At 38.0% G+C, this 18,284-nt stretch overlaps 2 protein-coding genes across 2 annotated transcripts in view; both read right to left on the bottom strand.

The window, feature by feature from the left end:
* Window positions 1–1,019: 1,019 nt before the first annotated feature.
* LOC136241058 (putative amidohydrolase YtcJ) lies at window positions 1,020–2,970 on the bottom strand. Its single transcript, XM_066032236.1, has one exon. The coding sequence runs from the start codon at window positions 2,931–2,933 to the stop codon at window positions 1,167–1,169; it is 1,767 nt and encodes a 588-aa protein (XP_065888308.1). The 5' UTR covers window positions 2,934–2,970; the 3' UTR covers window positions 1,020–1,166.
* A 3,344-nt stretch (window positions 2,971–6,314) lies between these two features.
* The window catches only part of LOC136241446 (E3 SUMO-protein ligase RanBP2-like), a 29,190-nt gene continuing 17,220 nt past the window's right edge, over window positions 6,315–18,284 (bottom strand). The window contains exons 18-27 of the mRNA XM_066032656.1: window positions 17,858–18,018; window positions 17,607–17,730; window positions 17,500–17,553; window positions 16,304–16,411; window positions 15,888–16,091; window positions 15,292–15,414; window positions 14,120–14,192; window positions 13,982–14,067; window positions 13,828–13,932; window positions 6,315–13,302 (exon numbers count right to left, since the gene is read on the bottom strand). Of these exons, the coding sequence (XP_065888728.1) occupies window positions 6,499–13,302; window positions 13,828–13,932; window positions 13,982–14,067; window positions 14,120–14,192; window positions 15,292–15,414; window positions 15,888–16,091; window positions 16,304–16,411; window positions 17,500–17,553; window positions 17,607–17,730; window positions 17,858–18,018 (7,842 nt within the window). The 3' untranslated portion in view covers window positions 6,315–6,498. The remainder of the gene's footprint in view (window positions 13,303–13,827; window positions 13,933–13,981; window positions 14,068–14,119; window positions 14,193–15,291; window positions 15,415–15,887; window positions 16,092–16,303; window positions 16,412–17,499; window positions 17,554–17,606; window positions 17,731–17,857; window positions 18,019–18,284) is intronic.

Raw genomic sequence — 18,284 nt, 5'->3', positions numbered from 1 at the left:
AATTGTAATTTCAATCTATGACTTAGCTAGCTATTAGCAGGGCTGGAGCCCAGAGATTTTGAGTGGTCCGGCTATGCATGGACTAGCTACAATGGAGGTCATAGTCATGCACACTATTCAGTTTTTATTATCGTTAAATTAGAGATTATCTGTTTTTCATGTGATAACTACTCAACTGCATGTGTTAAGCACACACAGCATGCCAAGCTAGGGGGGTCTGGGGGCATGCTCCCCCAGGAAAATTTTTGAAAATGGATGCTCTGAAATGGCATCTGGAGGCTGTATTTTACATGCAAAGTCTTTTGTTAACATTTTAGTTCTTTGAGATATGATTGTAACTGCTAATGCATGACATGCATGATCAATACAATGCCATGAGCAGATGACTCACTGCGACTATAAGACAACCATACCAGTGATGTAATAGCTTACACAGCAGTGTAATCAGAACAGTGGCTATATTCTATACTGAATGCTCTATTTGAGTGTCACTATGACTGTTCTATTAGAGTATATTTGATGACTGCTTTATTAGAGTATCTCGATCTTTTTACAAATTCAAGTAGCTGAAAAGTACTAGTGGTCCGGCCGATGCCAGAGGCTCCAGCCCTGATTAGTACAGTGGTTAGTAAGTATATTACTTTCATTGATGGAATAAAAGCTCATGATCTCATCATCAGATTCTGGATTAGACATTGTAATAAATTCAACGGTATTATATAGCTATCCGTGACCGAATTTGGAAAATCAACCATATTGGCGCATTTGACATGTAAAATCAAAGAATGCAATTTACTGTGTAAATCTACTTGTTAATGATTGTAAGCCATTCTTAATGCCTTAAATTACAGGAAACTTCTTGAAATATTTTTAAAACTGCACCCTCCTCACTAAACATAAAAATTCTAATTATTTCACACACGCCCATATGGGTGATTTTCCAAAATTCGGTCACATTTTGAACTTGATTTACTCCATGCATGGTGACTGGAAAGTGTGACCATTGAGACAGCCATGCATATATATATATATGTACATCAAATTTTCCAACATTTAACATTTACAACTGTGGATAATACAAAGGAAACATCTATTATACTACAAACTAACTCATGTCTGCTTAAGAAACTACTGATTAAAGTTCAGATCAGTTGATGATTGCTAAATTAAATTCTCTTACGCAACCTCTGGACATTAGTGCGCCGGCCACCAATGTATGTTTCCACAATTTTCACATCTGTGTCCAGCTTCAGTGGGTCAATTTTGTATGGATTGGCTGAGACAATCAGCAAATCTGCATATTTGCCAACCTCCAAGCTACCAATTTCATCTTCCTTGAAAAGCTGATAAGCTGGGCCAATGGTGTATGCTTTGATGGCTTGATCAACTGTGATGCAATATTCTTTCCCAAAAATCCTGTTTGGATCATGTCGATGACTACGGGTAACAGCTGACTTGATACTAGCAAATGCATGTGGGGGACCAGGAAACGATGGATGATCTTCATGCAAAGAAATTTTATCTTCCCCAACATGCTCCATGGCAGTAGCAAGAGGAGTCCATCGTGCTGTCCTCTCTGCCCCAAACATGTGATCACTAAATGTGTGGCCATAATAGTAAAGCTGATGTACAAAGAAAGATGGTACCACTCCTAGCTCACCGCATACCTTTATTTGATCTTCTGTCACAAAGCCCAAATGCTCAAAACGATGTCTGTGGTCGTCTCCAGGCTTCATTACTTGTTTGTAGGCATTCAAACCTTGGTCAACAGCTCTTTCTCCATGTGCATGGATTGAAATCTGTCTGCCTGCATCGTGGTGCTTCTTAACCATTTGAAATAGCTCATCATCATTCCAGTTGAGTATTCCACACTTGGGAGGGTCTGGTATTGGTGGCGGAGGTGGAGGTGGTGGGAAAGCCAATTGTCGTGTAAGTTCAGTATCCAAGTAAGGATCTTTTACAGCAGCAGTGCCACAATGGGGAGACCCATCTGCCCAAATTTTTCTTCCTGCAACCCAAAGCTTGCTGCTTTCTTGGATCTGTGGCTCATTTTCATGACTTGCAGAAACATACAAGCCTAACCGAATTGGACAGTCATGAAGAGCTGCTGTTGCACTAAGTATCTGATCCATCTCAGGGTTTGTGGAATAGGCTAGTTCAGTGACAGTTGTATACCCTCGAGTAGCATAAAATCGCCACTGATCATAAACTGCTTTAGCAACATCAATTCCCATATCAGGAGATATTGGGTGGTGCTTTATTATACTCATGATCGCTGGTTCTTCCAAAAGCATACCGGTAAGCTCTCCATTTTCATCCACAACATACATCCCACCAGGGGGGCACTGATCTGGGCTTGTTATGTTGCAAACTTCAAAGGTTTTGTGGTTTACCCAAGCTGCATGACCATTTTGAGCAACTACCATGATAGGGATCTCAGTAGAAAGTTTATCAAGCTCTTTAGCATTAAGCTGAGGTAAATCTGGAATCAGTTCGATGTCCCATCCAAAGAAAATACACCAAGGAAGGGGATCTTCACTGGGGTCTGTTTCTGCTATCTCCTTGCTAATTATCTCAAGAACTATTGCTTTGTCACGTTCCTGGAGATCATCACCAACAGCACGGATATCGGTAAAAAGAAATCTGTTACTTGCTGCAAGTGTAGCATGCTGATGACATTCAATAAAGCCAGGAAGAAGTGTTTTGCCTTTTAAGTCAATTACTTCTGTATTGGTATCTATCAATGATTTAATGTTCTGGTATGGTCCAAGAGTAAGAATCTCTTCTCCTTTCACGGCCAAAGCTTCAACTTTTGGTTGATTGTCATCAATGGTGTAAATGTCTCCACCATGAAAGACTATATCAGCTGGACCATCTTCCAACTTTGGGTTCTTGGGGCCTTTTCTTGGACGTCTTCTATGTGCTTTCTGCATTGCCACAAAACAGTCAGTGTGCACCTAGTGAACCAAAGAGCTTCTTTTATAGCAAGCTACGTTTCCAATCATGTAACTAGGCGTGAATTGTGTTTTGACATTATACAGATCCATTTTACTCCATTAGGGTGTAGTAAGTGTAGTTTGTAATGTAGTTAGTCTAGCAATGGTGTAACTTAATCACAGAGACTTGTACTTGTGGTATACTACTGGAGCCAATGAATGCTCCATCTGCTGTGTTTAGCTTTTACTGCATAGCTACTGACGAAATCATATTGTCATATGCATAGATAGATATTAGACACACATGATAAGATATTATATAGAATTCACTTGTAATGGCAATTGAAAAAAAGTGGTATATGCATGATTAAGGTCTGGTGTTCTTGGTCAATCAAACATGCACAATTCAATTTGGAACCATTACCATGTCAGCTGTCATCTTACTACCATTCTTCAGTGCACATTGCAGTGTAACTGTTTCTGTTTTCTTTTTTTGCTTGCATAAGGTTTACATCATCATCATCTCCTTATTGGGCTGCAAACCATTGTAGCGTAAAACAACACCATAAACATGTATCTATATAATACATGAAGTTACATATCAGTTAGGAACCCACCAAATACTAATAGAACTATGTAATGTGATTTCTCTTTCTCCACTATGGATACTAGAGATTTAACTTCTCTCTAATTGGTTAAAGAGCCGAAAATAACTGTTTGACATGCGAAGCTGTCAGGTAGCCATATATACTTAAGTCGTTTAGTAATTTTACATACCTCTGTACCATTCAGTGAACAGTGGCACACTAATATTAAACTGTTTTACTGCATGACACAGCATACAAATAGTATAAGCTTAATTTATATATCTAATTACATTGATTCGGTTTTAAAAACTCATGACTTTTCAGTAGTTTTCTTCACATAGCACAAACAATAACTCTGATCTGCACCATGTTACAAATATTATGAGTACAGACATGGGCTATCAGGCAGAAAAATCACAGCTAGAGAATCCAATCAAGGTTAGGCTTGTTTCTGCAATACTGTGTAAGTCCAAGATACGTGGCACATGTATATGACTTTTGCTAACTAGATCTGCAATAGTCGTTTGACAGCATGCTTTGTTACATTTAAAATGAGTTTCAACATCTGTTCCTAATGGATTTTGAAAGAAACAGGTAGCTATGTAGGCAATGTTTTACTGAAATTGTTTCTAGTGTTATTCTTGTAGTACCCTAACCATATAACAAGCATTAAGAACATCAGTCTCACACATACAGTAGCCTTCTTTGATTACGCTAAATAAATTAATCAGTGAAGCATGGAGTGTCATCATGAACTCCTTTAACTGCATTTACCTTGAACACTGACCAGGTTAATAACAATTGAGTAAGACGAAGAAATACATATACTGTATAGCTATCATTTACAAAGCCTGAGAGAATAGGTTATTTGCATATTGTTACGATGAACAACTTTTCAAGAGTGAAGTAACAACAGTATATATACACACATCTTAAGACCATCAACTCGCACAATACAGACAGAAAACAGCTGCCAGTTGATCTTGTATGTATAGCACTTGGCTACATCTACCGAGAAGGAAGTGTTCAATAAATAAAAATTTGTAGTACTATTAAATTTGGTTGATTATTTATGGTTCACACAGTAAGTAGATACAACTACTTGGAGTTTGATTGACTATTTCTTTCTTCGTTTTGCAAGTAATAACATACATGATTGCTTTAATTGAATTTATGAAGTTATAAAGCTTCACACAAGTGTGCATCAAAGCTTAACCAAAATATTATCAGTAGTATACACAATTATATTTGTAGAAAAGTTTAAAGCTACATGCATACTGATGTGGTTAGTTATTTCAAGTGTACCTATAAAACATGGTTGTATGTTTTCATAACCATTAAATTTTATATTTATCATCATATATGTAGTACACTGATAGTAGTAACGTTTAGTGTAGTGAAATTGTAATGGTGATTGTGGTGTAGGTACTGTAGCCATCACAGGCACAAAACAAAATAATTTTTAGTCATGCCAGCACTTTTTAATGTCATATAATAACACTTTTAGTTAGCATGTAAGAAATTAGTGTACGCCTTACAAAACAAGTGATTTAAACACAGATGCACAATAATTTCAATAGGATATTATAACAGCTAAATACGAGACACCAACTGTCCATGTCTCACACAGCAGGGGAAGGTCCAGGTGATCAACAATAAATAAATGTTGCTTGAAATTTGAGCTGAGTAGTGACATAACAGATGTTATGTAACAATAATTATTATTTTTAATGCTATTTGTGCATGTTCATTATTAACTTTATGCTGATTTAATCACCACTACAAATAAATTTATATACAGAAGTCTGAGTTATGAACAACTTGGTATTACTGAACTACTAATACAGTACACACACATGTAACGCCAAGTATGCTGTATACTGAGAAGATTGTGCATGTTTCTGTGATATACTATGACAGGGAGGGCATATAGATCTGACACTAACCTTTGAGGTGCTCACTGATGCTTGATGAATCCAATTCATTAAATTTTTCTTCTGTCAAAAACTTTCAGGTAACTGGTCAGTATGACTATTAATTGGAAGTGTTGGAGCTATAATATATAGGGAATATTCTGCTACTGCAGAAACTGAGTTTAACAAGGGAATATTCTGCTACTGCAGAAACTGAGTTTAATAATCTTCTAATAGCAATTCAACATGCTAACAATAGCACAGTGACTATTTTAATTTTATAATCAAATGTGTAATTTCATTTGTAGCATTAACTGGGTGGTACTGACTAGTGTTGCTATACAATCCACCCAAATCTCTCTTCTTGACAATATATAGCAGAGAACATGTTTTAATCTCTTAACATTCTCCCAGTTCGGTGCGAACACGTGTTTCAGCTAAGAAAAAGGCCGAAGTGGGTGGTTCGATTGTGGGTTTTGTTTCCTTTTATCCGGAGGATATTTTTCTTACTGAGAATAGCTGTTTATCTGAGAGAACTGGCCAAACACCATTGATATGTGAGACTGAGCCTTCTGAATTATAACTTCTGTTAACTTATCTACATATGTTCATAAATCTGGTTAGAAAAGGAGCCACTATAATTGCATAAAAATAATCCAGCTATAACAATGTACTAGTTTTATGTAACTCAATTAGTTACCTAGCCACCTAGTTTGAACTTATTAGTTGTCTAGCAACCACACAAGGTGGTCAGATACTAAGTGTAGCAAGCCAATTATTACAATAAAGTGTTTAAGCAAGGGGAATCTTCACCTGAAGTGCAAATTTAATGCCTACTTTAGCCACAGTGGTTTATTTTATTAAGGCTTTACAGCATATCGCTAATAATATACTCACTGGCAAGTGCATGAAAACAAGACCACTAATTAAGAGGTATGCTGCATATATTATGCATCACAATAAAACTTGCTATACCATTACATCCTTATTAAAATCAGCCTATTATAAGCAAACTGTAATTCAATGTATAAAGATTCTGAATACTATTCAGTCAAAGCAAAACTATGAACATGGTTGCTGTTCTTCTCCACTAATGGCATTATCAGGTACACTAGTAGTTGTCTGATCAATTTCCAATTTATTTTCTTCTGGTTGTTCATCGGTGACAGTATTAACTGATGCAGTACTGGTGTCTGTAGTATTAGTAAGTGATGTGTCTGTCACACTTTGTTCATGATTAGATGGTTCATCAATCTCATCTTCTGAATGCTCAAGGTTAGACTCACTACCCAGATATTCGCTCTCTGATTCAGTAAGCCACTCCTCGGCCTGAGAATCTACTTCAGCATCATCTGTATTCTTTCCTGAAGTTTGTGACTGTTCACTGCTGGAAGTGTTAACTCCAAAGCCAGGAAATGATTTCGTGCCAACTTGGAAAGGTGAACTGAACTCAAAAGTGCCTGTACCAAATGCAAACTTTGGTGGAGAAAGTGAAAAACCAGAACCAGAAGTAGCACTTGATTGGCTTGATTGGCTTGATTGGTTGTTGCCACCAAATACAAATATTGGTTTGGGTGGAGCACTAACAGCAGTGGTAACTTGTAGGGAAGTAGTACTTGACATAGTTGATATCATGATACTAGAACTGGTACTAACTGGAGGTGTAGTAGTAACTGGCATGGAAATACTGGCTAAAGCACTAGATAGAGTGATACTACATGTACCACTAGAGGTTGTTGGTTGACGATCACCACCACAAGCAACACACTTGTTTATAAATTCTTCATTAGGAATATAACATGCCTGACACTCCCATGTGTTTGCATTCTTTGTGACATTTGCAATAGTAGAAGATGCTTCAGTGTTTAAGCTCCCTTCCCCATCATCAATGCCACTGGCCAAACTGTTATCAAATACCTTCTGAAAAGTAGTTGCTGTATCAGTGAGTTTAAATTTAACTGCAAGTTTTTCAACCTTTGGTTCCCCATCTGCTAGATCACTAAGTGTTATCCAGTTAAAAGATTTCTCATCTCGTGGAACCAGTTTCATTCCCTTAACTATTATGTGGTTACAACAAATTTTCAGTACTTGATCTCTCCTCATTAAGATCCTCACTCTACCTGTTTTCTTATGCCTTAGTATCTTAATATTACCCACTCCTCTTTCTTTCCATTGATTTATGGTCTCATCATAACGATAAAGTTTAGCTCTGTTAGAAAATAACTCCATTTCATCTTCTTCACCAGAGCTCATTGTGAAATCAGATGATAATTTCACAACTGGTTTAAACTCTGCTGTTGATTCAAAAGTCTCTGGTGCATCATTTTCATCTTTATCAGTCTGTGTGGCAAACAGTGGCTTTCCTGCACCAGCAAAACCCTGTTTACTGCCAAAACCAGATCCACCAAAGCCACCACCAAAACCAGTGGTATTAGCTGCTGCCAAGTCTGCAAAACTAACCGTGTCTATGCTAGAGGAGAATAAATCGACATTGTGTTTCACTTGTGGTATTGTAACACCAGGTAACACTACGTTATTGACAGAACTCTTGACTTCCTCTTCTTCAAGACATCCAATGCATCCTGTACATGGAGGCTTTTTGAGGTAATTGTAAAACGTGGGAGGTAACATGTATTGTTCAGCAAGTTGTACAAGCTCTGGCTCTGGTAACTCTTCACCAACAAACAGTACATCACTGTCTTGTACTGGTATTGGGGTAGGTCTGGGTGATACACTGTTTTGACTGACTGAAGTGCCTACATAATCTGGTGCTGCAAACATGTCAAAAGTTTTCTTGAATTCTGAAGCAGTTTCAGCATACTTAAACTTAACACAAAGAGTTTCTTCGTGTGGAGTATCTTCAGAAAGATCTGCTGAAGTAAACCAAACCCACGAACGATCAGCATAGCTGCCAGGTCTGAGAGTCATCCCAGGTACAATGTAATGGTTGCAGCACAGCTTCAATATCTGTTCTCTTCGCATTAACACCCTTCCTTTACCAGAGGTCTTATTCTTTAGTATCTTAATGACTCCAATGCCCCGGTCCTTCCAAACCTTTAGACTGCCATCATATCTAAATAACTTTGCTTTGTAAGTAAACAAACAGTCTTCATTTTCCTCTCCTGAAGTTGCATCAAAACTGCTTGGTAGTGACACAACCGGATCAAAATAAATGTTAGCTTCAGCTTCAGGGTGTGGTTCCCCTTCTGTGTTATCTGCACGGATGGAGTCAAGTCCTCCAGCTCCAGGACCTACAGATGCTCCTTCAGTAGGAAACAAAATCTTAGGTTCCCACTTTGGCATTCTAGACTGCCCAAATAAACTAGATGGTGCTACACTTGCTGTCTCTAGTGAAGGGACTGCACTTGCTGTCTCTAGTGATGGGATGGATAACATACTATCACTATCCTTGTCATCACTACCTCTGTCCATTTGCTGTGAATCTGAGATAGAAATTAAACTAGGAGGTACACCACTGCCCGAATGGACTGCAGAATAGATAGTAGAACTTGTTGCACTGTCACCCATAGCCACACTAGATATACTGTATTCTACAGGTCTACCATCAACATAAAAAGGGTTCTCTTTCTGAGATGGTATAGGTAAATCAAATGAAGTTGGTTTCTTTAGAGTACCACATTTGACACACTGCACTACTGATGCTTGATTTTTAACATTACACTCACTACAAGACCACATTCCAACTGGCTTTACAACATCTATTAAAGGCTTTCCTCTCCCCCTGGAAGGAGTGCTAGATACAGAAGATGATGGACTGAGGGGTGGTATTTCTGGAGATCTTGGGACAACTGGCCCAACTGTTGCCATACAATCACTGATCAGTCTTTTAAACCTATCGGATTCAGGCACGTCAGTAAACCTGATTGCATATCTCACACATTCTGTTGTGTCATTGTTAACACAAGACCAAGTCCATGATTTCTCTTCAGGCATCTGAGTTATTTTGCATGACACTGTAAGGTTGTACTCATCATATACAGCATCACCAATGTCCAAAATACGCATTAGCAGGTGACCATATGAGGTCTTAACAAGTATCATTTTCCCATCAAACTGCATATCCCATTTCTTCTCCTTGAGTTGAAACAGAAAGAATCTGATATTGGCTGAGAATTGCTCCTCTTCAGCAGGCCCAGGAGCTGTGTTCACTTCAATAACAACACTTGAAGTAGATACTAGTGAGGGAACTGGTGATTCTGGGTTATCATCATATTGCTGATCAGCCACGTCAGAATACTCTGAGGTCTTCTGATGGTCAGACAAACCTCCTTTCTTTGATATTTCTTCATCCATGGATTCCTGAGCAGTAGCAGAAATTTCTTGAATGCATTTAGATATTAACAAATGGAAGCTTTCTGCTTGTTCCACTTTCTTAAACCGCACTGCTAATTGTTCAGCTTTTGGTTCTTCATCAGAAAAATCACAAGGTGTAAACCACATCCAAGCATTGCCAGCTCCACCCATTGGGCTAAGCTGTGTGTCTGGTAACAGAACGTGATTACAGCATATTTTTAACACTTGATCTCTTCTCATTATTAGACGTACTCTACCTGACTTCCCACCTTTCGTAACAGTCATATTCCCTATTCCTCTTTCCTTCCATTGCTTGACATTAGGGTCAAATCTAAACAATTTTGCTCTCTCACAAAATAACTGCTCTTCAGATTCCTGGCCAGTTTTCACTTGGTAAATATCTGGTAAACTTACAAGAGGTTTGAAATCAATGTCTGCTTCATACTCAGGATTAACATTACCACCATCGTGTTCCTCTTTCTTTGACTGGAATAACATCGCGCCAGCTCCAGCAAATCCTTTATTCTCTTTTTGTAAGCCAAACTGGAATCCTGTGTTCTGTGCCAAACTAGCAAATGAAGATAATCCAGCACTACTTGCTCCAAAGAATACTGGAGTTGCTGTGGTAGTTGTAGTACAAATTGACTCTAATGGCAACATTTCGGTTGTGCTGATATAAGGGACACTGTCAGTCTCATCATCCTCACATCCTCTACATCCAGGACAAGGTGGTTTGGTTTTGTAATTATAAAACGTTGGTGGTAACATGTACTGTTGAGCCAAAGCTATATCATCTTCTGATGGCGTCAACTCCCCAGTAATAACACAATCTTCACTGCTGTCTGAATGAGCTGTATCTTGTGTGGACAGGCTTCCTGGAAAAGCTGTAATGTTCAGACCTCCTAGTTTGAATCCTCCTAGCTTGAAACCTCCAGCCGGGTTAGCAGTTGATACAATAGGTGGAAGTGATGGCAGGTTAATACCACTAAAGGATGGCATGGAAAGAGTGCTGGCAGTACTTGTAGTGGAAGTTGCAGCCACCTTAATGTTGGGATTGGCTTTCCCACAAGCCACACATTGGGCAACATCTTTCTCATTAGAAATAAAACAGTCACTACATTCCCAATTACCAACTTTGGGAGCAAATCTTGTAGCAAAATCTGTGCCTGTAACAGATGAGTCTGCTGCCTCAGAACTAACACTAACTTCAACAGTCTCTAAGCTCACTTCACTGCTTCCTTCATCTTCTTCTTCACAACTACTGTGTTCTGATTCAGTAACATCAATTGTAGTCGAGGTAGTAGAAGTATTCACTGAAGGCAAGCCAGTGGGCTGGTTTAATGATAAACCTGTCCCAGATAACTTGAAGCCTGAGGGTAGAGCATTATCTGCTTTAGGTAAACTGGTAGGTTGGATTAAAGAAGACAACAATGTTCCAGACAGCTTAAACCCTGAAGGTTTTATAGTATCTGCTGATGGTTGTGTGATGGATTGGCTGAGAGACGGCAACTCTCCAGATAACTTGAAGCCTCCAGATGAAGACAAAACACTTCCACTCTTTTGGCTCCCCAAGCTTGAAGTAACATTACTAGAAGTTACCACGTTTGGATTAGCTGATCCACATGCCACACATTGGCTAGCTTGTTCTTCATTTTGTATCAGACAAGTACCACATTCCCAGCTACCACACTTGGGTGCAAACTTTGTACTGAATTCATCAGACTCCTTATTCGCTGTGACCACACCCTCACCAATGTTCTTAATCTTTTCAATACACTCAGTAAATACAGACTGAAATGATTGAGCTGTTTCTAATAGTTTAAACCTGATACATAGCTTCTCAACTTTTGCCTGCTCATCAGAGAAGTCTGATAAAGTCATCCAAGTCCATGAGGTATTACTGTTGGCTAGAGGGGTCAGTTCCATGTCACCTGTTATGTAATGATTACAACAGATCTTCAAAATCTGATCCCTCCTCATTAGCACTCGTATCTTACCGGTTGAGTTATGTTGCAAGATTTTCATGATACCAATACCTCTCTCCTTCCATGACTTTGTTGGCTGATCATAACGATACAACTTTCCTTTGCTACTAAACAGTTCCTCTTCATATTCTTCTCCTGATTTCACCTCATAAGAATCAGTCAACTTAACTAAAGGAGTGTAGCCATCATCTTCTGCCTGTGATTCATTTAACATATCAGGTTGATCATCATCAGTTGGTTGACTGTCAGACACTGTCACATTCTCACTACTACTAGTAGTAGTAGGCCACGCTGATGTACTGAACACACCACTACTAGTAGTGTGTTTAGGAAACTGTTGAAACAAGCCAGTAGACACTGGTAGAGTGTTAGTTGCACTAGATGATTGACCCAGACTGGTGAATATAGCTGAGAGGTTAACCTGATAGCTTAAACTAGATGATGGTGTTTGGAGCAAGCCAGCTGTTGAAGCAGTGCTGTTAAAGGATGACGTAGGTGCCAAAGAAGACGACATGTTAAATCCTTGTCCCAACAATGAGCTGCTGGTGCTGTAAGATGTTTGGAATAAACCACTGTTAGTAGCTGCTGTAGTAGAACCCATACTACCACCTAACAGGTTAAAAGAAGGCATGGACACTGTAGAATTTGTGATGTTAAATCCTTGACCCAACAATGAACCGTTACCACTGGAACTAAACAATTGTGTTTGGAATAAACTGGTGCTACTAGATGTTGTAGCAGTACTTGTGTTAAATGATGGCGTGGATATTGTATTTGTAGAACTAAATCCTTGACCCAACAATGAGCTACTGGAACTGAAAAGTGATGTTTGAAATAAACCAATGTTAGTAGCTGCTGAAGCAGAACTCACATTACTTCCTAAAAGGTTATAAGATGGCACAGCTGGTGCTACCGAACTAGCAGTAGTCAATGTTTGACCTAATAGTGGAATAGATAAACTTGATGACATCGCAGGATAATGATGACCATTACTCTGAGGCACTGAAGTTATTGTAGCAGGACTGTATCCACTGAACAAGTTAAATGACAAAGTACTGGATGGAGCAGTGGTGGTAGTAGCACCAAACTGCTGGAAATTCATGTTAAAGGAAGGAAGAGTAATACCAACTGAACTGGAGACAACACCTTGACTGGAGGTATAAGTAGTATCAGAGCTAGAAGTGAAAATTGAATAACTTGTAGCAAAAGAAGCACTGCTAACTGACTGTAGGTTAGCATTGAGTGGAGGTAAGCTAATACCAACTGGAGTTAAATTCAGACCAGTAGAAAATATACCACCACCACTACTACTACTACCAGGTTGTGGCAGAGAAGGTAACATGCTAGTATGAGCTAGATCACTTCCAACTTGTACTGGAGAATGAATAGGTAGTTCACTGTTGTATTGAGAAACAGATGATGCGAGTGGCGAATGGTATGAACTTTGTACATTGGGGAATAAGGATGATGAGTTTGACGAAGATGTTGGAATACTTGAAGAAGCAGTTTGTCTGGCTGAGACAGGACTATCTGTGAATGACTTCTCTTGTAGCATAGTAACTTGACTCTAATAGTGTGAAAAAAATACTACATTAAAAAACCAGTGGATGGCAGCTTTAGTAAATGTATCTAATAATTTCAGGCTGGCTACATAGTGGCTAGGTCACTATAATGTGTGATTATATTAGTAATACACTATAAATTAGGGGCATAACAAGGGAATTGTACACTACCAAGACGATAGATGTACAGTAATTTAAACATGATAATTAAGTACACTGCCTTGATTAATTATACATACAAATATACGCAGAAAAGGCCAACTACCTCATCACATTATATTGGAAAGCTTTCAACAAAGTCAGATATCAAGCTTATACATTAACTGACTAAACAAAGCTGCTATTTAATAATTCCGTCATGCCAATTTGATACGGTAGTTTTGCCAGTAAAGTGACATACTGGTGCATGTAGTTCTATAAAATATCCTAATAAGGTACTAGCCACTGATCGATCAACCAAAACACAACCAAGAATTCACATCAATACAAAAGAGCTGCAGCTTCATTATGTGCATTCTTTTTGTGCTAACCTGCAGTTCCATGATTTGTTTCTGTAGTACAGAAATAACAGCACTTTGATCATTGGCTGGTAGTTTCTGTTGAACACTACTAGATAAGACTCCCTTCCCGTCAGTCTGTAGTTACATATCATTATGGGATGAACTACATGTTAGTGCAACATACCATAGTACCAGGCGTTGAATAATATTGTGGCTCATCATCAAATTTGGTAAATTCATCATCAAATCTGGTAAATTCATCATAAAATTCTAGAAAATGGAAATGTGTAACAATGTACAATGAAGCCTGTTACCGTAGTACCTTCCACTCCTTTGAGGTTATCCATAGCTGTTTCAATTTCTTTTTGTTGATCTAATAGCTGGCCTAATAGTCCCTAAAATCACAAAATTACTATTTAAATACTGAACTATAGGAACGCCACATGTTAAAGTTATCAAGACACAAAAATGTTATGCAATTTTCACACATAATCTTCATGCTCCGTTACTCAAATGGGATGATGTCTACAGCAAAGTTGCCTACCAAGCAAGGCAGTACACACACATGCCAAGTTTTAGAAAAACATTTTCTAAGATTAACTGGTATTCAATCCAGCTATGCTGTTAAATTGCAGACTTTCATATTTTCATGATTATGGCAATCAAAATATCAATATATGAGGAGGATGCATATCAGTATCACAATAACAGGTAGAGTATCGGAATATTCCAGTATGTATTGCGTATCGCTAGTGATTAAATTATTATGAATTTTATTCTTCATCTTTTTACACTTTTACAAAAAAATCTGTCTCAAAATGTATTGCCTGAATATAGCACACATAAAAGAGATGCATTTTGATACCACAATGTGTGCAAATATGCAATAACCTTTCATGGAGTTACAACCAATTATTCTTGTAAAAGATTTTTTGGTCACACCTACAAAGTAAACCAATTATGATGCAAAAGTGATTGAAACAAAATAAAATGTTGTCGGGTAGTTCATTAAGGGAATGAGCTGAAAATCAGTTTGCAGATAAATTAATCACAGGAAAATCTTTCAGTGATTAAAGTAAAAACCAATGTTAAAACCAAACATGTGTAACAACTGTGCAATTGAAATACTCTAATAGAACAGTCACCTTATAAACACATTCAGCAAAAAGGCTAGCAAGTAAGAAGCAGTACGTAACAGGCTGGAAAACAGTTTGGTCTTCATTCAAAAAATTCAGGGTAAAAACATCATAAAATTCAAGGTAGCGGCAAAAAATAAATGCGATGATGTTAACGAATTTCTAAAATGGTACACCGATGCTGTTAATATTAAAAATTGGCTGACATCCCATTTCAAAGTCATCATGAATGATACCCTACCCCCCCAAGTGAATTTAGCTAATAAACTGATGATTTCACTGTAGAATTTTCTTTTTCAATACAGCACCATTACACTACATCTCATGCTGAGACATCTACTGGTACATATCAACTTACACCATCATCATCGTGAGGTATTCTCTGTATAGCTTGTTCAACACATTGGCTAGCCTTCTCCAATAGAGCATGACTATTGCATGGATCCTCCACACGACACTTCTCAGCCATCATACGATAAACCTGTCCATAAAAATCATCACAATCATTATAAACTAATACTCCATATAGTATAGCATAATAAAGAGAAAACATCAAAAAGGACAACTCTAAATATAAAGACTACAACTTGATTTCTTCATTGTTCGATGTCACTTCTAGGAATTAAATGTCCACTAATATAGCTGCAAGTGTTCATGGCCTCCCTTGTTTCATTGCCTTTTATTACTACTGTATGATCCCTGCTCAGTATATAAATTTTTCCTAACACTTGTTATACTATGTACCCACATCGATATACAGTAACTGATTTGCCATATCACATCACATCACCAACCAATTATATCGATACTATCAATGTATCGATACATCATGGCAGCACTACTCCAAATTTTGTCTCGGCCATACTATGTAAGTGTAACAAAGTGTAGTAGAGACAAATATGCATTTCTGTATGCCCAAGAACACGACAACACAAGGCACAATCACACCCTCACCTCACACTGCTTATACGCTCCATGTGCACTATTCACAAGGCCATAATGACGCAGAGCAGTATTAGTGTCTTTACAGTAGAGAGCTGCAGTACCCAATGCAAGGTAAGCCTCATCCAGTAAGCCATCATTATTAGTATTAGATGAGCGACCACTTCTCTCCACTGACTGTGAGTACAACACCAGCCCAGAACTGCCACTGGTTGACTAATTCAAAATAGAACAAAATAATACCTCTAGCATTCGATCAACTAAAACTAAAACTACAGACAAATAAACAATACATCTATCTAAGACCCACAGTGAACCTCAATTATCCCAACCCCTAGTGTATGCTCTATTAGAGTAATTGAACAGAAATCTCAAAATAGATTTTTGGCTAGGTCATAGACATATTGTATGCATACAAATATTTGTACCTTTAATCTTTGAGCCAATTGTTTAAATGGTGAATATACTGAGTTAACCCTTCCTTTTAACACGTCTGTGATAAGTTTCCAGTAGTGACAACTGTTGACAAATAATGCCTACAACAAACAAACAAACAATTCAGTGAATCAATACATGCACTGTAACGGAAAACTTAATATTATGGCCTAAACACAATTCACATACAGTTTGCAATACTACAAATACTGCACTAACTACACCTGCAGCTATACTAAAGGAAGTTTAATTCCTACTTCATCATATACAACTGGTCAATAGTGCAGCATGAAGTAGGGATTAAATGTCCGCTAGTATAGCTACAGGTATAGGTGATCTCCCTTGTTTCATTGCTCATGATCCTATCTAATTTTTCTTTATAAGTTAACCATCGCATACTGCATTAACATAATAAAAATAAACTGCGGGACTGCCCACATTTCCTGACTATCAATTACGAAGTGGCCATTCTGCAGTGTTAAAAGCACAAGAAGTGCCTCTACTGTCAATCCAGTCACTATGGAAATTGAGATTGAATGCAAGTCCCAACTATCAATTATTGAAACATGAAGTGGCCATTCTGCTTTAGTTTCAGCTATGTTCCATCTGCCAGGGGCGGATACAGGGAGGGGGGGATCAAAGGGGGCTCTTGACCCCCCTCCAAAAATTTTTAGTATACCAAGATCGAGATGACTCTAATAGAGCAGTCACCCTAATAAAGCAGTCACAGTATTAGAACAGTGTGTAGTGGCTATATCTAAGGATTTTTATGCACTTTATCAGCTATAAATGTGTGGTTGGTGAGGTGGGCAGCTATTGTCAGCTGGTTGTGACCTTTTTATATACATATATATAAATATATATATATATATATATTTTAAATGTTCTGTTTTGGTCTCACCTTATCAAACCAGAGACAATGTAGTGCCTCAGTTCATTTTTGACCCCCCTTTCCATAAGTCTGGATCCGCCCCGCCATCTGCTATACCTCATTACAAACAAAGAACAGAACGCTACAATCAATTCAGTCACACTGTGAAATGAAGCCATGACATGTTACTGTAAATCAACACCTATCCTGTATGCTGTACCCTGACAAGATACAATTGCTTGAAATCCTTAAAACCGTTACATCTCAAAAGTAACTACCCACTGGTGATGCGTTATTTGGATACATGTACATCCATACCTCAACAAGTCTTCTGACATCGTCACTATTATCGCATTCCAATACTTCTTCAGCCTGTTATAATGATCAAAGTACTTATTCAATTCCCATTAACTGATACACCTTACCCTCTTCTTAAAGTGTCGGGCTAATACTCCTAGTTGGTTGAGGCTAAGACGTAATGGCTTGAACCCCCTGATCTCAGCAATAACTTTCTGTACTTGTTCTTTGATAATTACACTGTTACGAGCACTACAGAAATACAAGAGTGCCATGAAATATATAATACACACAACATAGTACATATTGTACATGTACATGTACAAGCATAAGTACGTATGCACACATGCATGCAAGTGCACACAAAATGTTATTATACCTTAATTTTCTATACGAAAGATTTAGCACATTCTTCCAGAAATTAATGTGTTTTGGTTCAATGGGAATGGCTCCTGAAAAGCTTGTAACCATCAATTCCATTCCATCCTTTCCTTTTAGCATCTCTCCTTGCAGTTTATCCAACAACAGTACTAGAAATGCCTACACAATAAAACAGCATGTGATACAACATATGCATAGTAATGGGTACGTATACTTGATTGTACAATTGTAAAATGGCTATTCAATTAGAGACAGTGCAAGATCTATCAAACAGTATGGCAGTACTGTTCCCTTAACCCTTAAACTTGCGTAGTCCAGGAAACTGAATCTAACCTAGTAAATATGTGTGCTTCATACCAGGAGAGCATTGAATCCTATGGACAAGGGAGCATGTAACTTCATAAAGAGCGAAATTCAAACATGGC

This window comes from Dysidea avara, chromosome 12 (assembly GCF_963678975.1).
Source record: "Dysidea avara chromosome 12, odDysAvar1.4, whole genome shotgun sequence".
In the NCBI taxonomy this organism is placed as follows: domain Eukaryota; kingdom Metazoa; phylum Porifera; class Demospongiae; order Dictyoceratida; family Dysideidae; genus Dysidea; species Dysidea avara.
Note: the sequence above shows the minus strand (reverse complement) of the source record. Positions and strands in the feature narration are given on the sequence as shown.